This window comes from Paramisgurnus dabryanus, chromosome 9 (genome assembly GCF_030506205.2).
Source record: "Paramisgurnus dabryanus chromosome 9, PD_genome_1.1, whole genome shotgun sequence".
Lineage (NCBI taxonomy): Eukaryota > Metazoa > Chordata > Actinopteri > Cypriniformes > Cobitidae > Paramisgurnus > Paramisgurnus dabryanus.
This window is the reverse complement of record NC_133345.1, coordinates 20,152,424-20,169,690: the sequence shown is the minus strand read 5'-3', so window position 1 is coordinate 20,169,690 and position 17,267 is coordinate 20,152,424. Positions and strand designations below refer to the sequence as shown.

Below are 17,267 nucleotides of genomic sequence, written 5' to 3'. Positions count from 1 at the left end.
CAATTATTGCAAAGGAGCTTCAGTCACTATTATGTCATTTCAGGTTTAGAGAAAATGAAAAAAGTCTGTTTTAAACTACAAAAATGAAGCATGAGAGAATGCTTATTGGAAATCAAAGTTTGCACAATCATAGTTAACACAATGTGAATATACAACAGTGTTTATTCTTAACGCTTGATGTACCTGCACATGTAACAGTGATATTATCTGAGAGTCAATCCCAGAGCACTGTACCTCTTCTGAAAATTGCAGTACCATGTTTATGAGCATGCTCCAGTGTTGCATGCTGGGAAAGGTAGTTTTAACACATGGCTCAAGTGTAGATTTTCGTTTGTTGTTCTGCTTTTCTGATGCATGTTGTTATTTGGCTGTCGAGCTGACTGTGCAATAGGCCTCTCTGATTTTAACGTCTCAAGCGTCGTCTTGACTCCTCGATTACAAAAATAAATCTACAATGTGAAAATAGTCTCGATTTTTTTGATGAGAAGCTTGCTCTTTTCAAGGTTGGACTTATTATGCGTGTGTCTTTTTAAAAATAGACATTTGTACTTCTGTACCGGCTTTCAGTTAAAGCTTTAAGTCTCAAGTCAACGGGCAGACCAGCATAAAGCCAGTTTTCATCTCAATCTCCCTTATTTGTGTGTTGATAAAGCTCACAGGTTGATGTGTGTGTGGTGAGAGAGGATGAACTGGCAGGTATTTCTTTGCTCACAAGCAAAACGGGAACGGGACATTTGATGTACACGGTGAATAAAACTGAATCTGAACAGCTTTTGGCACAGACCGCACCACATTAGGAAAAGCACAGGTACGCAAGATCTCCTCTATCTTCTCTTCTTAAAAGCACTCCGATCGCACAGCAAGAGAGAGCGAGGAGGTCACTTCCTCTCAGGCAAGGTAGTAGACAAGATTTGACTAAATTTTCTGAGCTGTTCACTGGCTGAAAGAGACTCCTCCTGCAGACGCTGGTTATTCTGTCTCAGGTTAGCCATCTCTGCTAACAATGTTTGTTTGTCCTGTTTCTCCTAGACAAAGGACAGAGAGGAAAGAATTGTGATCACTGTAATGACATCATCAAATAATGATTTTGATTTTAAAGGGGTGGTTCAATGGTATTTCAAGCATTCTGACTTATTAACACAGTTATAGAGTTGTTTCCTCATGCTAAACGTAGGCAACGTGTTAAAAAAGCAATTGCGAATGGCGTGTTACAGAGTATTTCTGTGCCGAATGCACTTCGCCAGGGTTTGTACAAGTTTCAGAAAATTTTTTTGATTACAGGTCCAACTGACGTTTCCGGGGTTTTCTATACGTATCACTTCTTTATATGGGCACTTCCCCCGGAAAACCCCGCCCACCCGTCAATCAGCGGGAGACGCTAGAACTTGCAAACAGCTTATCACGCCACTCAGCTTTGTTTAATTTCAAAACTCAACAATGGCACGAAAGATGAAGTGTGTTTTTGGATGTAAGGAGAAAAAAGCCAGCCTTATGGAAACAATGGATATAGTTTATTATCCAGTAAGTAGACTTCTGTCTTATGTTGGAAATAGGCGCGTGCATATTATATAAATGACACGAAGTCACGAACATGCAGTGAATCATAAGTTATAAGTGTTGTATAGTGTGCATGACTCGTACTCGCTCCTCCTGCGGTAGTAACTCCTCCTCCTTAATTTTTTCGTACGTTATCGGAAAGATTCTGTAAAGCTAATCTTTCTTTTATAAATCTGATTAAACTAAAGACTCTTCGGAGATATAAAGAATGTCATACTACCAGAGGTGGGACAAAGTCATTGTTATGCAAGTCACAAGTAAGTCTCAAGTCTTTACTTTCGAGTCCCGAGTCAAGTCGAGTCAAAGACGAGGCAAGTCCCGAGTCGAGTCACAAGTCAAAGCCAACAAGTCTCAAGTCGAGTCCAAAGTCCTACCATTTTACTTTCGAGTCATTTCAAGTCCTCTTACCACAGAAATAAAATGCGTGCTGTGGACAGGTGGAGGGAGGCCCCTATACTGCATTGCATTCGCAAAAGATCAAACTGGCCAAAAGTCTGTCAGTCATTTGTGCGCAATAGGGACGCAGAATGATGCCACCATGGCTGAAAACTCGCTCCACTGGAGAACTAGAAGCAGGCACTGCCAAGACTCGGATGGCTACTTGAAAGAGTGAAGGAAGGGGTCTTACTGTTCAATGCCCAGAACAAAAGGGCATACTGTCCTTCTGCCATGTCAATGTAGTGACTTAGCTGCAGTGGTGTAGTCTAGGTTTTTGTTTTCCCTTTGACCCTTATGCTCACTCGTCCCAGCGCGACACCCCATATGCACCACTACACTCACAGATGCAAACAGTATAGATATTCATGTAACTGAGAGCATTCTGAAAGTCTCATAAACACATAAACTGAATGTGTATGAACATGTCAGTTTATTATAAGAGAAAAAAAGACTTTAATAGCCAATTTGCATTTACAGCTGGGGAAACTGGACTGATTTTTAGACTAGTTTAGTGTTAACTTACATCTAACTCAGGGCCAAAAGCTACTCAACTGTTAATTAAAATTAAATAAACTGTTTACAATCTTCAATCCGTGGCTAACACATGCATTGAAGGAGAAAAAAATCCACTCTTTCAATAGCTATTATCTGACAACTATTGATAACATTACCATGTGTAATTTAATGGTGTAAATGTTTTTATTTAATACACATTTAAGATGACCATGAATTAACTCTAATTTGCATAGTCTTTGATATAAAGGCTTATTTGCATATAATACAAGCATTGTCTAAAAAATGAAAATAGGCTTTTACTTAATTATTGTTACAAGATTATCATATTGCCTAATATTAGACACCCAAATCAAACAGAAGTTTAAGATCATATACATCTTGAACGTAAATATATCAATGAACACAGAGAAGGAAAGTTTAACACTGTGAATCACAAGCAAACATGCTGAAGGCAGCTAAAAACCATCAGGACATAATCACGGGCTTATTTTATTGACTTTGGAGCCTTACCTCCAGATAATGTAATAAACTGGACTGATGATTTAAATGTTGTTTACTCACATGTGCGTTGTTAACTCTCCGGATTTTATGTTGCAGCACTCGTTCACTTCACATGGATTGTTTGTTTACAGTGTCGCCTGAGCAGCTACACTGCAGGTTCGACTTAATTTGGCGCTAAGCAGACCTCTTGGTGATGTCAAAGTATACCGCGAGAGCGTTTCAAAGCAGATTTCTCCATGTGATAACTGGAATCACTCTCGCGGTACTTTGCTGTCACTCGCCTGTGGTGCCACATCGGTCTGCTCCCCAGTCACTTTCGCGCCGCTATAGTAATTTCATATGCCGATCGGATCGCGCAGTCGGCAGGAAGTCAAACACACCAAATATATAGCCTAATATGTATATGCATTTCAACCCGCTAAAGTAGCAAGTGTAGCATGCTGGTCAGTGCTTCACTATGACTAAAAGTTTGAAATGTCACAAAACCATGCTGTTACGCATCCTCGCGCTATTTTTAGTGGGTATACGGAATTCCTTGACAATTCCTAGTGGGTATAAGGCGTGTACCTGCGTATCACGTAGACTACACCACTGCTGAGCTGTACTGCTGGTACGGTCCCAACATCCAAACCAACGTGGGACTACAGTGATTGGCTGTCGTGCAGGCAGCGCGCATGCTCTCTGCATGCAGGTTGTGCACATTTTTTTCACAGATGCAGATACACTGAGAGCGGCGCGGCCGTGTGAAAAAAAAATTCCCCAGGTTTTCGTGTGAAGTAGCAAGTCTTCTCGAGTCATAAGGCGCAAGTCCAAGTGAAGTCACGAGTCATTGATGTTCAAGTCCAAGTCGAGTTGCAAGTCTTTGTACATTTTGTCGAGTCGAGTCTGAAGTCATCAAATTCATGACTCGAGTCTGACTCGAGTCCAAGTCACATGACTCGAGTCCACACCTCTGCATACTACTCCATAGGTACTCCAGATTAACATGAGAAATGCAGAAACAGCATGTGTTACGTGAGCTTTAAATCTCGAATCGATCGAAATTAAGTCACAACTTTGAATTAAAAAACGGAATCGTCCATAACCATGTCACGTCCGGTCGGCTTGCCAAGCGGGAAAAAAACACGCGTTGTGTGCTGCGAGTCAACCTCCTCTAACTTCGCTAGCTACAGCCAGTTAACTCTTTCACCGCCATAGACGAGATATCTCGTCAATTAAGAGAAAACGCTTCCCCGCAAATGACGAGATTTTCCGTCTTTCCGCAATACCGCTATTATCCACCAGGTGGCGCCCGTCCGCAACTTTTTAAACCCGGAAGTATTGCCCTATGGCAAGCGGCTGCATGTCTGTGTCTTTTTTATATATCGCTCTGAATGGGATCTCTATGAAAAGTCCGTCACAAAAATGGAATTATCTCAAAATGTGGTGTTTTTGCAGAAACCTACCCATATTCAAAAGCTGATTACAAAAGAACCACTGAAGGTAGGATGAAACGTTTTTTTTTTGTTTGAAAGCAGAGGGTCTGTTCTTTCATTTGGTATATTGTATGTTTATATATTTAAAGAAGAACATTTTCTGGAAGGCATTAAACTTTGGTGAAAATCATGAAAAACGCTGGCGCTGGCTGGCAACCTTTAAAAAAAACGCTGGCGGTGAAAGAGTTAAAAGATAGCATGGCAGATGCAGGAGACATCACGCGAGCTGCTCTTTACATGGGAAACAAAAAAAAAAACAGCAAGCGCCTCTCGCCTTCAGCTGAACTCAATCAGAGCATGCACGCGTGCACAGCAGAGCGGCGTCTCTGACAGGACCAGTGGTTTCTCTGAACTGAGATCTGTTTAAATTTCACAAAAACTTATTTCAGTTGCTTAAGAGTTATGACAACAGCATTTAAACATGACTTATTGTGGGTATAGTGTCACAATCTCATCTGATGGTAATAAAAGCGCGTTTTTTTTAAGGTGCAAAGTATTGACAGAAATGTTCATCTGACAGAAGTTTTGTTTTATCAGGTATGTGCGTGTACCATATTTTTCCACTGGTAGCACGGTTAACATGGCAGGGCATCTCCGGGCATCTCCAGGTTAAAAGTCTCGTAAAAAGTAAAAATTTTAAATGTAATCGAATCGAGGATTTGGAGAATAGTGACACCTCTAGTTTAGATTATGCATAATATGTCAACTTTATATATAAACTACCCTGTAATCTTATGCTTACTGCCCCTTTTTATTGATCAGAATGAACCGGTCGGATTCCTCCAAACACAACTCACTTTTTCCAGATCAGTGTTTAGCTGTTTCAGCATGACTTCTAGATGGTACAGACGGCCAGGCAGGTCATTTGAAGGTTCTTCACTGTAATACGCAAAATAAAACGGTGTCAGAAAAAAAATAAAAAAGCAACTATACATGCAGTATACACACACGTGTGTGTCATACCTGGTAAAAGTAGGGGTTGTGCGGGGAGTCTGCGGTGTGTGGAAAGGCACAGGGCTGACGGCTGGCCTCAACTCATTGCCTCCCGTGTGAGGCTCAGATAATGAGAATAAAGAAACGGCTCTTTGCACTGTACGAACAAAGACAAAGCTTGATTGTCATTGGTTGGGTACCAAGCAATTGTACAGTACCTGACGCATTCAATGAGTTAGAAAACGCACCTTCATAAGCCTTGGCTGCATTGACAAGGCTGGACCACTCCAAACCACAGGCAGTGTCAGGAAGGGGCATGAGTCCAGGGTCAAGCCTTCGGAGAGGTGGAACCTTATCCCTCACTTCAGTCAGAGACAACTCTGAGGCTGACAATGGTACTGAAAGGCAAATCGGTTTGATCAGATGACTTTAAAAACACGTCAACTTCTATGCTTAGTAAAAACACCCACTTTTCTTTATGGGCATAAGGGGTCCGTGGTTGGTGTTGTGTCCGTGCCGTCGAGTGGGCAGCGTGCAGGTGAAGAGCAAGTCACTGGGTGGTACTTGCCCTTCAAAAAGGGGTGTGCTTGCGTAACTAGCATCTCTCCGGCCACTACACAGACTCTCATCCGAGAAAGTGCGTTGCAGAGTCCGATGAGGAGACTGTGGAGTTAGCACAAATGAGTTTCGTTTTTTATTTTAATTCATTCTTGTGTGATAAAATACTCACTGCGTCTCGTGACGGCGTATCTGTGGGGTTGTCCATGATGATGAGCTTTTTCAAGTCGTCTTCAATAGTGCTCTTGTGAGCTCTTCGTGGTGAGCGGAGGTCCCTCAGAGAGGCGCGCAATCGAGGCTGTCCAAAAACGTTTTTACTGTTCATGTCCACCTGCCTTGAACCACGCACATTAGTTAAAAATCAATGCATAGCGTATAAGTTCATTCATTCATTTCTCATAAACACTTACTTGTTGTCATTGGTCGTGGTACTAGATCCTGAACTGTTCTCCTCCTGGTGCCATACACTTTGTTTGTGTTTACTTAAGGACTTAGGGGCGGAGCTTGACAGCTGGGCAGAGCTGGAGGTGGGTGTGGTAGTCAAAGCTCTCAACGGTCGGGGGTTTTCAGCCGCACCAGGGGTCTTATACCCTTGAGGAGTAAAGCAGGCCCTAAACCAACACACAACATGTTTTTGTTAGATATTGCATTAACGCTATTGGTATGTGAAAAACAAGGTTTTAAAAAATAAACCCTTCATACCGTGGTTTAAAGTTGTCTGCATTGCTTGATCCTGGAGGGGGAAACGTGCGAGTGCGATATTTGCTTTGACTGGCAGATGCAGGAATGATGGGTGACGACTCCCTGCGATGGCCCTCCCCTGCACCCACCAGTTCCTGCAAGCCGCTGTATGTAGCGGAGCCGTGCAGAGGTTTGTGGGGAGTTCCTGTGTGGCTGCGGCTGGCCTTGGCTCCTTTAGCGCTAGGGCTGGGCGTGTAGAGAGATGCATCAATGCCACTGTCGCTGGAGCCTCCTTTGCCTATGGGGTCGGGATCAGGGTCTAAATGGTCACCGAGGGCACCCGAAACCCCTCCTCCCATCCCGTCAAACCAGCGCTCATCGCTGTGACTGCTGGAGGCATTGCTGGAGAGAGTGTTACTGCTAGAGTGACTGGAGTATTGCGTTTCACCCTGAGAAAGAGAGAACAGGAAAATTAAGATATTATTTCAATGAGTTATGTCTGTTACCAACAGTCCTATACTACAAGTATTTTTTATGTTTTGACCCATATAAATGGTCACTTCTAACCTTAGAGTGCCGATTTGGAGAGTCTTTCCCTGGAACGTCCTGCCGGGTCTGTCTTCTCGGAGCTGAGCTCACCGTTACACCTCGTGATGAGGAAGCGACATGCCACACGGCCTCTGTTTAACACAAACCCCCATTAGGGTTTAAATTTCTTGCTTCAGTGTTTAACCAGTAGAGGGCAGAATTTACAAAGTGCTGAAGCGATACAGCAGTTAAGTTTCATTCATCTCTAAACGTTTGTTTTATCCACAAATGCTTTGTGCTTGTGTTTGTTTACCTGACTTGTTGCGCTCCATCGTGCTCTCTTGGCTTGTAAAGCCAGATGAGGACTCGCCACTGGACACATCGACAGTAACATGTGGGTCAAACTGTTGGACCGATCGAGGGACAGGTCCAAACCTGAAAACACAATATATTGTACATATTTATTAACAGAGTTTTGCATATACAGTATTGTGCAATAGTCTTAGGCCACCATCACAAGCTTTGTTGTTTTAGAAAAAGTGTTAATCTCCATCCATATTTATTTTTCACTCTTTTTTAAGATACACACAGAAAAAACAGGAAATATGTACACAAAATTAAAAACAAAACAATTTTCAGAACTAAATGTCTTCTCCATATTTAGTTTGACCTCTTTTGGCACGAAACACATCTTAAGCTTTTTTGAGGAGACTGAAGTCATTCAATTAGAATTAGAAATTAGGATTTAATTTTATTTAGGTTTTAGAGATCCTGCTGTCACCTGCTATTGCTCAAGTAGAAGGGGAGTTTACCCTAAATACTTGACACTTCAACTTATACTTTTACTACATTTCCTGTATTTTCTGGTTGTATTCTAATTAAGAACCTGAGAAATAATTATATATGATTACTATACAATTGCAAAAACAACAAATCTAAGAGTTTTGCACAGTACTGTATGTCTTAATACTCAAATAATAAAGGGTAACACAGACTAACACAAGAGCCAGGGAACACCTTCCCTTATATAATGCATTTACAAACCAGCGACATAAGCAAAAGAACAAGAAACACTGCTAGATCAAACTACGAAGGTGACTTTTTTGGAATGCTTTGCTTAAATTGTTCTTTTAACTTGACAGATATAATTAAAATCGCTACTGTGAGAAGTCACAGCTGTCTCTGTGGCAGACCTGGGCTCTGTAAACAGCAAATAAAAAGGAGCAGGGGTGCAGCCAATCATTTTATATGCCACTCAGAAAACCAGTTCATCTGTAAAAACTGCCTACAAAAATTTTTTCATGATAATGAGAAGGGGTCTCTATATATGAGAGGGGAAAATAAGGGGGCATGGTGATGTCATTTTAGTTGTAGCAAGTCTGTAAATTAAAAAAAAAAATATGAAGACAACATGAACAACTATTAAAGGTATAGTTCACCCAAAAATGTAAATTCTGTTATCATTTACCCACCCTTATGTTGTTCTAAACCTGTATGAGTTTCTGTTGAACACAAAAGAAGATATTTTGATAGTAACCACAAACCCACTGACTTCCATAGTAAGAAAACAAATACTATGGAAGTCAATGGGTACCGTCACATGTGTGCTTACCATCATTTATTCAAAATATCTTATTTTGTGTTCATTTGGCAAAACTGTCATTTTTGGGTGAACTATCCCTTGAATGAAAGGGTCTCTGGCATAGACTGTAAAAAAAGATGGACAACGCCCCTTTGCTCTCTTACACTGGTTAAAAGTGAAGGCGCCAGTGTCCCAATACGGCACTGACATCTTGGTTCTTTTGTTTGCGCAGTATCGATTTCTGGACCAATCATGCGCAGTAGTGAGCAGGAAGTAAAGCCGGAAATCAAGGCCCCGCCCACGGAGAATGCGCATAGAGACAGAGCGCAGTTATGCAAATTTGAAAACCACGCCCACCGGGGGGAAAACAATCCAACCGTCTCCATTGACTTTGTATTGCGAGAGGCTGCCTCCTTGTCATTTCTGGCTTATAACAAAAACAGAATAATGCCTAAAAGCTGCTGTGTGACAATATGTACAGCTAACAAGCCAAAGAACCCAGAAATAAGTTTTATAAGTTGTCAAGCCGTAAAACCCAGCCTTTAAGGAGAAAAAAAGTGGATCGCCGACTACATTTCCCCCTAGTGGACGCAGTTCTACTAATAGGAGTACTATGAAAAGTTGCCTGTTTCCACTTTTGTGTCTTTAAACGCTCGTTTTTTGAGGTTGACAGCTTATTATTTCTGGGTTTTTTGCCTTGTTAGCTGTACACCTTGTCACACAGCAGCTTTTATTATTCTGTATTATTCTGTTTTTAAGTTAAATCTGTAAATAAGTTTTTATAAGCTGTCGACCCCAAAAACGAGCGTTTAAAGAAACAAAAATGGAAACAGGCAACTTTTCATAGTACTCATATTAGTAGAACTGCGTCCACTAGGGGGAAACGTAGTCGGCGATCCACTTTTTTCTCCTTAAAGGCTGGGTTTTACGGCTTGACAGCTTATAAAAACTTATTTCTGGGTTCTTTGGCTTGTTAGCTGTACATATTGTCACACAGCAGCTTTTAGGCATTATTCTGTTTTTTGTTATAAGCCAGAAATGACAAGGAGGCAGCCTCTCGCAATACAAAGTCAATAGAGACGGTTGGATTGTTTTTCCCCCTGGTGGGCATGGTTTTCAGGTTATGACGCGGTGCACTCTGTCTCTATATCACAGCTGTCTATTATGATGTCACACAACATTATAGCATTAAATTAAAAACAAACTTATTTTAAAAACAAACACTTGATTTTACATAAGCGTGATAAAAACTACAGTAAATGACAGAAACCAGCTTCGGAAAAAAGCTAATTGAAGTGTAATTAAATTGTTTAGTTGGTCTTAAGTCCCATTGAATAACATGGGGGAGGTGGGGTTTATGAACTATACTAGGACCAGTCACTGGAGGGCAATCAAGACGTTTTGGCTTCACTTTTCATGGCTTGTGCGGCACGCTTGGTCTCTGGTGAACTTAAAAATCACTGCATGGTCACACTGAATTCAAAGTGTGTTGCAACCTAAGTGTGCTGTTACTTGTGGGTTTGAGCGGTGATGTACGGTTCGATCCGGTGGGACTATTATTAGCACTCAGTCATTAGCACATCTCGCTGATTCACCAGCATAAACGCAGTCAGTGTGAAATGCTAACAGACTAATGGTACCCCAACAGCTCCTTAACTGCAAATAAAGATTCAGTTCTTTTGTCATTAAATAACTATGGCTTGGAAGCACAATAAGCTGAATAATTATCCTGATAAAACTTCTTGTGATATCTTAAAAATAGTATATAGTAATAGAATGCAATCAAATGTGACCTTGCCTGTGAAAACTCAGCTAAAGTCATTGAAAATCATCCTACATAATGTAAAGAACTGTGAAAATATAACCTTGATATCTTTAATATTGACTGAGTAAGGTAAGGTCATGCCAAAGATTAAAGTCAATATGAAATCAATGAAAAAAATCAAACTTGATGGTATCAAACTTTTAAAAGTAAGTTTTAAAGTATTAAAAAGTGGCTTAAATAAAGAAATGATATTTACCAAAATTATTATTGTCTCATTTACAGACACACGTCTCATTTTTAATCATTCGAAGAGACACAACTTACACAACTAGTTTCTCTGGTTGAACTGGGCAGCCAAACAGCAACCAGCACAAACACAACATAGCTGTGCGCCTATGACTGTCTGTACATGTCTTGACTTATGCTTTTTAGATGTATACAATCATATACAAACACAAGAACACATAGCAAGCCTATGAGTTGTCTCAACTTCAGACACGCCCCCTAACCCTAATCATTCATTCAGTATTTAACAACACTGGTCAACATATCTCAAATATTGTTCATTTTTTGCATTATTGCAAGTCTCATTATACATGCTTTAAAATGTTTTAAAATATATATATATAAAGTATATAAAAAATAATGTAAAATTCATGTCTAAGCCCTGCTGTCAAGGTTATGCAGGGAATAATTGATTACAGGCGGTTGAATTATAAGCAAATAATGCACACTCAAGGTGCGAAGCGTAGTGCCGTTAAACCATGGGTGTGCATTATTTGCGAATAATTTAACCGCCTGTAATCAATTATCCTTTGCTTATACCACGGTTACCACAGAAATTGCTCTTGTGGTTATCTTAAGACATTTGACAGGTCAGGTGTGCGTTTGTGGAAAAATAATGCATACCTGTGGAATCTCAACCAATCAGAATAAAGCATTCAGTAGCCCCCCAGTATAACAATGAGCTACAAGTTGTTCACAAGACACTTAAAAATTCTCAATCCTGTCAAAGGCAATATTTAAAAAAAACTTACATATAAAAATTAATATAACAGACAGGTCAGCAAGAGAAAGCATACACTGATGCCACAACAGGACGTGATTAGCACCGACCTGTCCGGAGAAGGTTTATAGCGAACAAAGGGTCCACCGAGCCCTGGGACTCCCAGTGCGTTGGAGCCGAAGCCAGAGCCTGTGTTGGAGAAACTTGCAGATGGGTTTCTGTACACCATCCCTCTGTCTGCCCCGACAGGAGAAACCCTGTACTGGTTCTCTGGGTAACTGACAGGCCTGTGGGTGGAGACGGAAATAGCAAGTGAGAAGAAAAACAAGCAAGGAGCCTAAAATGTTTGCCAAAAGTTAAGACTCTTGAAAACCATGCAGAAATGTCTCACCGTTTAGCTGAGATGTGTTGGGGTTCTCTGTATGGAATGGGGACCAGTGCTTTCTGTGTACGACTCGGGACTGCAGGTGGGCCTCCGCTTGGGGTCCAACGCTGAGTGGAGCTGTGTGTCCCAGGAGGGCTGTCCCAACGCCATACTGGTGTCCGCTGCCCACTGCGATAACTTGCGGCTACAGGCTCCGCTTCTCCTTTTTGCTCCATCATCTTCATCTCGAACTCCTCTGTGCAGCCCCTACAAACACAATATATTAATGTTATTTAAATATCTAAATGCTTTTACAAGTTTATCATTTTCATTTATGCATTTAAGAGACAATTGTGTTTCAGACAGACTTACAGAAATTTACAGATTTGCTTAAAAAAAAAAAAGATTTATTTATTTACTTTATTTTCAACCCAGCTTTTGGTCAAAAAGGGTCGAGGCTCAGCCTAGCCCCTTGGGCTATAATTTAACCTATGCAAGGTTGTTTCACCCAAAATGCTGAGTTGTTTTAACCAATTGTTGGGTCAAATATGAACATTTTGGGGTTATTTTAACCCAACTGCAGTTCTCTTCCCTTTTTGACCCAATCCTGGGTTGAAAAAATAACCCAGCAGTACTACATATTTATGTTTCTTGGGAACTGAACCCACGATCTTCCCATTCCTAGTGCATCAAGAATAGCTACAAGAACAAAATGGGAACCCCCTAAGGAAGAGCTTGACACAAGTTTAATAAAACATAACCGTTCATCCTGTGGTAAAGATTACAGCTTTTCAATGACAGCAAAAACAAACGGTTCTGCAATCATGTGAGAACAGTGGGTCTTGTTCACTGACGGATTAGTCCCAAATCCCTGTTGACCAGTTCACTAACCCCTACCTAATGCCAAACAGCAGAATAAAACCTCTCATCAGCGCTGGATTCCCTCTGGGTCTCTCTGCTTTCTGATGATGATGAGAAACTGAATCCTTCTGTCTGAAGCCCCCTCTGCTGTCAGCACTTTCACACAAGGACTCAACTTGAAGTCAAGGTCCAACTGTCCTTTGATTTTAGTTTCTTCTGAAAGAGCAGCTTTATCAGTTCGCCTACATTTATTAAATCTACTCGCTGCCCAGGGGCCAACAAATCATTAAAACACTGTAGCTCAGTACGTTGTAGCTTAGCCAGTGCTACAAATTACAAATAGGTCTACATGTCATGTAAAGTATCCAAGCATCCTTTAAACAATAATGGTTATTATTTCAGGGCATGAAGCTATGCTGCCTACCCCAAGTATAGGATATTCTTATCCTGCATGTATTGTAAATCTAAGATTTTTTTACCTGTTTTATTACATGCCTGGCAGAAATCCCAGGTCTACCCACTTAAAGTAATAGCACACCTCTCCTCAACACACCACTGTTCACATCCACAGCAGGATAGGACACAAAATAAGTTTAATATAAATAGTGATAGTAACAGCAAGCACCTTACAGAAATGAGACTTTTGCCCAAGGCTGTGAGGGTTTGGTTACCAGCCTAGACTTTTAACCACCTTATTCATGCCAGATGAAGTCTTGTACAGTACAGTACAGTAGTGCAAAATAACCATAGCATCATAATACAATCGAATACCAGCCTGGAGTCTAGCAGGACCCCCAATACAGTAGGTCATATATATTTTATACATCATCATTATTGTATGCTGCTACCTGTTATTATCCTCCCTCCACGAGGAAGGCGGTGAGAGATAAAGCAAGACTGAGATACAGAAGCCAAAAACAGACAAAGGAAAACAAGAAGGAAAGGAGAGGAGAGAATGGATTACACACTAGCGCAACAGTCTCTCCCTTCGGAGGACCACATGAGAGGATAGAAACTACACATGAATATTAAATATCAACTGTGCTTTGAAAAAAAAATTTTCAGCCAATGTAACCACAAAAAAGCAATGCAGGATACAAAGTAATAAAAGGTTTACCCCTAAATATACAGTGCTTGCATTTCATAAGTTTGAAAGCTTTAAAATGACCTCACTAACCACGATAACCAAGTTGAGCATACACAAACAATTCAGATATAAGTGAACAAAGGAACCCTGAACATAAAAAAACATCAGCACAGCCTCTGGCCGTCTTTTCCTTCATCTCCAAAAGTGTTGTTAACACAACACTCCTCTCTTCCTGCCAACCATCCATTCATCCATCCTTCACCGACTTAGCAATCACTGTTGATCTTCAAGCCGTTCATTGTTCCAACACAAATCTAACGCATTTCACCTCGTTCTCTTTGTCTCCGAGCGCGTCACTAACCTCCAAGTGCAGAACTGAATGTTGTATCGGATGTCCGCGGCGGCTCCATGAGACTCGAACTGACAGCTCAAGTACAGACGAGACTGACAACCAACCACACACACACGCACACCCCTCCAATCCTCTCTTTCACTACGATAACAAGGGAAGAGGGAGGGAGGGAGGGAGAGGAGGGGTAGTTCTTTCCTTCGTATGCAACACCCTCTTACTTTGTTTCCGAGCAAGGAGGCGCTCAGACATGTCTCAGCATCTTTAGATCCTCTCCTTGCATTCAAAATACACACGTCCTCTCCGAATGTCTTCTTAATTACTACCCCTTTATTTATTTTTAGCCCCTTTTGCACAGATTGCCATCTTTAATCTCACACAATCTGCTCCCCTGATGCTCCTCGACATACAGAGGGAGCGATGGAAAGCCTTATGAATAAAGAAAGAGAAAGCGATGGAATGACAGAAAGGCAAGCATGTCCAAGCATGCGATTAACACACTTTCATTTCACGGCACGGGGTGGATAAAGGGAGGGCTGTTTGGATGCATGCGTGCATGTGTGTGTGTGTGTGAGAGGAGTTTACTGATGCAATTTAAGCACAATGAAGAACACGCGCCCTGTTAGGATGCCAATCAAACATCGTCATGTAATTGGTCAGCAGCAGCATCCATTCAGCAGTAGGGATGAGTTATAAAAAACAGTTGATCCCATTGAATTGTGATTTTTTTTCCTAATAATTCCAGATTCATCTACAAAAAAAAAAAAAAATGTATAGCCACCAAATTTAAAGCACATTACACATTGCATTGTCACATGTACAACCTGTGATTGTTTTAAAATCGGAGTACGACTCCCTAAATTCCAAATGAATCAAATCATGAGTTGCTTAGAAATTCCCAACCCTACTCGGCAGACAGTTATGCGATACACAATGAGTTGCAGCATGCAGTTTAGAAGCTTGTACACGTACCTTTTTAATGCAGCAATATTGAGTATTCACATAATCATCGTTTTCATTTGTAAACTGTTCCATCCCTCTATCCTCTCCTCTTCTAACACTCTTTCTCTCTGGTCCTCTCTCTCTCTCTCTCTCTCTTCTTCTCTCTAACACTCCCACTCACTGTTCCCCTGAGAACTGAGGCGTCTGCCAATGTTCTCAAAATCTGGTGAGCGCCTGTGTGTGTTTGTTTTTGTAAGCGTTTATGCTTCAGACAAAGAGAAGGTACGAGCAAGAGATGAACAAAAGCGCCTCCTTTTCAGTTGATGAAACAAACAGGTTTTGTAATGTTTATATTTTGTTCAAGCTATAGAAACAATGAAACGAAATCTTTGAATTATGTCAGAAAGTTTCCAGCACTGGCGGGCATCTGTGACAAGCAGCATTAATTCTGCCACGAGAGCTGTCATTAATCTTTTCAAAATGAGAATGTGTCGCCAGCGTGGTGCAAAAAAAAAACACAATAACAGCAGCCCTGTAGGATTTAAGCTTGCTGCTGGCCAGATTTTAAGACGAAACTTGTTTTATTTTATAGATTGACGCTCGCAAGTTCAGCTGTCAGAGAAGGTTTTATTATTTGGTGTAAGTGAAAACACTTAATGTGGTTAAATGCACAAAGATGTTACAAAAATGATCTAGATTTTACCATATCTGACCCTAGACCACAAAACCAGTCATAAGGTTTTTTTTTTATTAAGATTTATACATTATACATGTATTTTATTGATGTATGGTTTGTTAGGATAGGACAATATATGGCATAGATACTTTTATTTTGAAAATCTGAAATCCAAATATTGAAGTCCTTAGCAAATGTATCCATTTAGAAAAATGACTTTGTGATCGGAAATTTACAAAATATCTTCATGGAACTTGATCTTTACAAAATGTACTAATGATTTTTGCCATAAAAGAATATTTTTTTCACATTTTGACCCACACGATGTTTTTTTGGCAATTGCTACAAAATATATCCGTGATACTTAAAGGATTAGTTCCTTTTCTAAAAAAATCCAGATAATTTACTCACCACCATGTCATCCAAAATGTTGATGTCTTTCTTTGTTCAGTCGAGAAGAAATTATGTATTTTGAGGAAAACATTTCAGGATTTTTCTAATTTTAATGAACTTTAATGGACCCCAACACTTAAGAGTTTTAATGCAGTTTAAAATTGCAGTTTCAAAGGACTCTAAACGATCTTAAACGAGGAATACGGGTCTTATCTAGCAAAACGATTGCCATTTTTGGCAAGAAAAATAACAAATATGCACTTTTAAACCAAAACTTATCGTCTTCCTCTGGTCATGTGACGCGCCAGCGCAACCTCGCGTAATACGTCATCACGTCAAGAGGTCACGGATGACGTATGCGAAACTACGCCCCTGTGTTTACAAGTGTGGAGAAAGAGGACCGTTCCGACGTTGTTGTATGTCGAGTGATAATAAATGTCTTTGTGTCAGTTTATTGTTTAAAATGGTCCGCAAATGTGCGTTTCATATATGTAACATATATATGGGTGGTGATGGCACAGTGGATAAGACACATGCGGTCTCGAATCCACTGTGACATGCATTGTGTCCCTGAGCAAGACACTTAACCCCTAGTTGCTCCAGAGGCTTGCAACCTCTGAAATATATATAAATTGTTATTCGCTTTGGATAAAAGCTTCAGCTAAATGAATAAATGTAAATATAAATGTTACACATGACCTTTCGACATCATTACGCAATTATGCACTGGCGCATCAGACAGCCGGAGGAAGAAGAGAAGTTGTCTTTTAATTGTTTCGGGCAGTTGTAGCCTAGTGGTTAGAGTGTCGGGCTTGTAACCCGAGCGTTGCCGGTTCGAGGCTCACGACCGGCGGGTTGCGACTGTGGTGCCCTTGAGCAAGGCACCTTAACCCTAATTGCTCCCCGGGCACTGCAGGGATAGCTGCCCACTGCTCCGGGTGTTTGTGTGTTCACGACTTGCAGTGCGTGTGTTCACTATTCACTGGATGGGTTAAATGCAGAGGTCACATTCCAAGTATGGGTTACCATACATTGGCAAATACTCACTTCACTTA

The 17,267-nt window shown here is 40.8% G+C and overlaps 1 protein-coding gene across 1 annotated transcript in view; it reads right to left on the bottom strand.

Moving 5' to 3' along the window:
- Nucleotides 1–311: 311 nt before the first annotated feature.
- sipa1l3 (signal-induced proliferation-associated 1 like 3) overlaps nt 312–17,267 on the bottom strand; it is an 89,030-nt gene continuing 72,074 nt past the window's right edge. Inside the window, exons 11-22 of the mRNA XM_065283053.2 lie at nt 11,932–12,171; nt 11,651–11,827; nt 7,501–7,622; nt 7,227–7,339; nt 6,681–7,108; nt 6,389–6,589; nt 6,151–6,313; nt 5,891–6,083; nt 5,669–5,818; nt 5,451–5,577; nt 5,285–5,366; nt 312–1,025 (exon numbers count right to left, since the gene is read on the bottom strand). Of these exons, the coding sequence (XP_065139125.1) occupies nt 879–1,025; nt 5,285–5,366; nt 5,451–5,577; nt 5,669–5,818; nt 5,891–6,083; nt 6,151–6,313; nt 6,389–6,589; nt 6,681–7,108; nt 7,227–7,339; nt 7,501–7,622; nt 11,651–11,827; nt 11,932–12,171 (2,143 nt within the window). The 3' untranslated portion in view covers nt 312–878. The remainder of the gene's footprint in view (nt 1,026–5,284; nt 5,367–5,450; nt 5,578–5,668; nt 5,819–5,890; nt 6,084–6,150; nt 6,314–6,388; nt 6,590–6,680; nt 7,109–7,226; nt 7,340–7,500; nt 7,623–11,650; nt 11,828–11,931; nt 12,172–17,267) is intronic.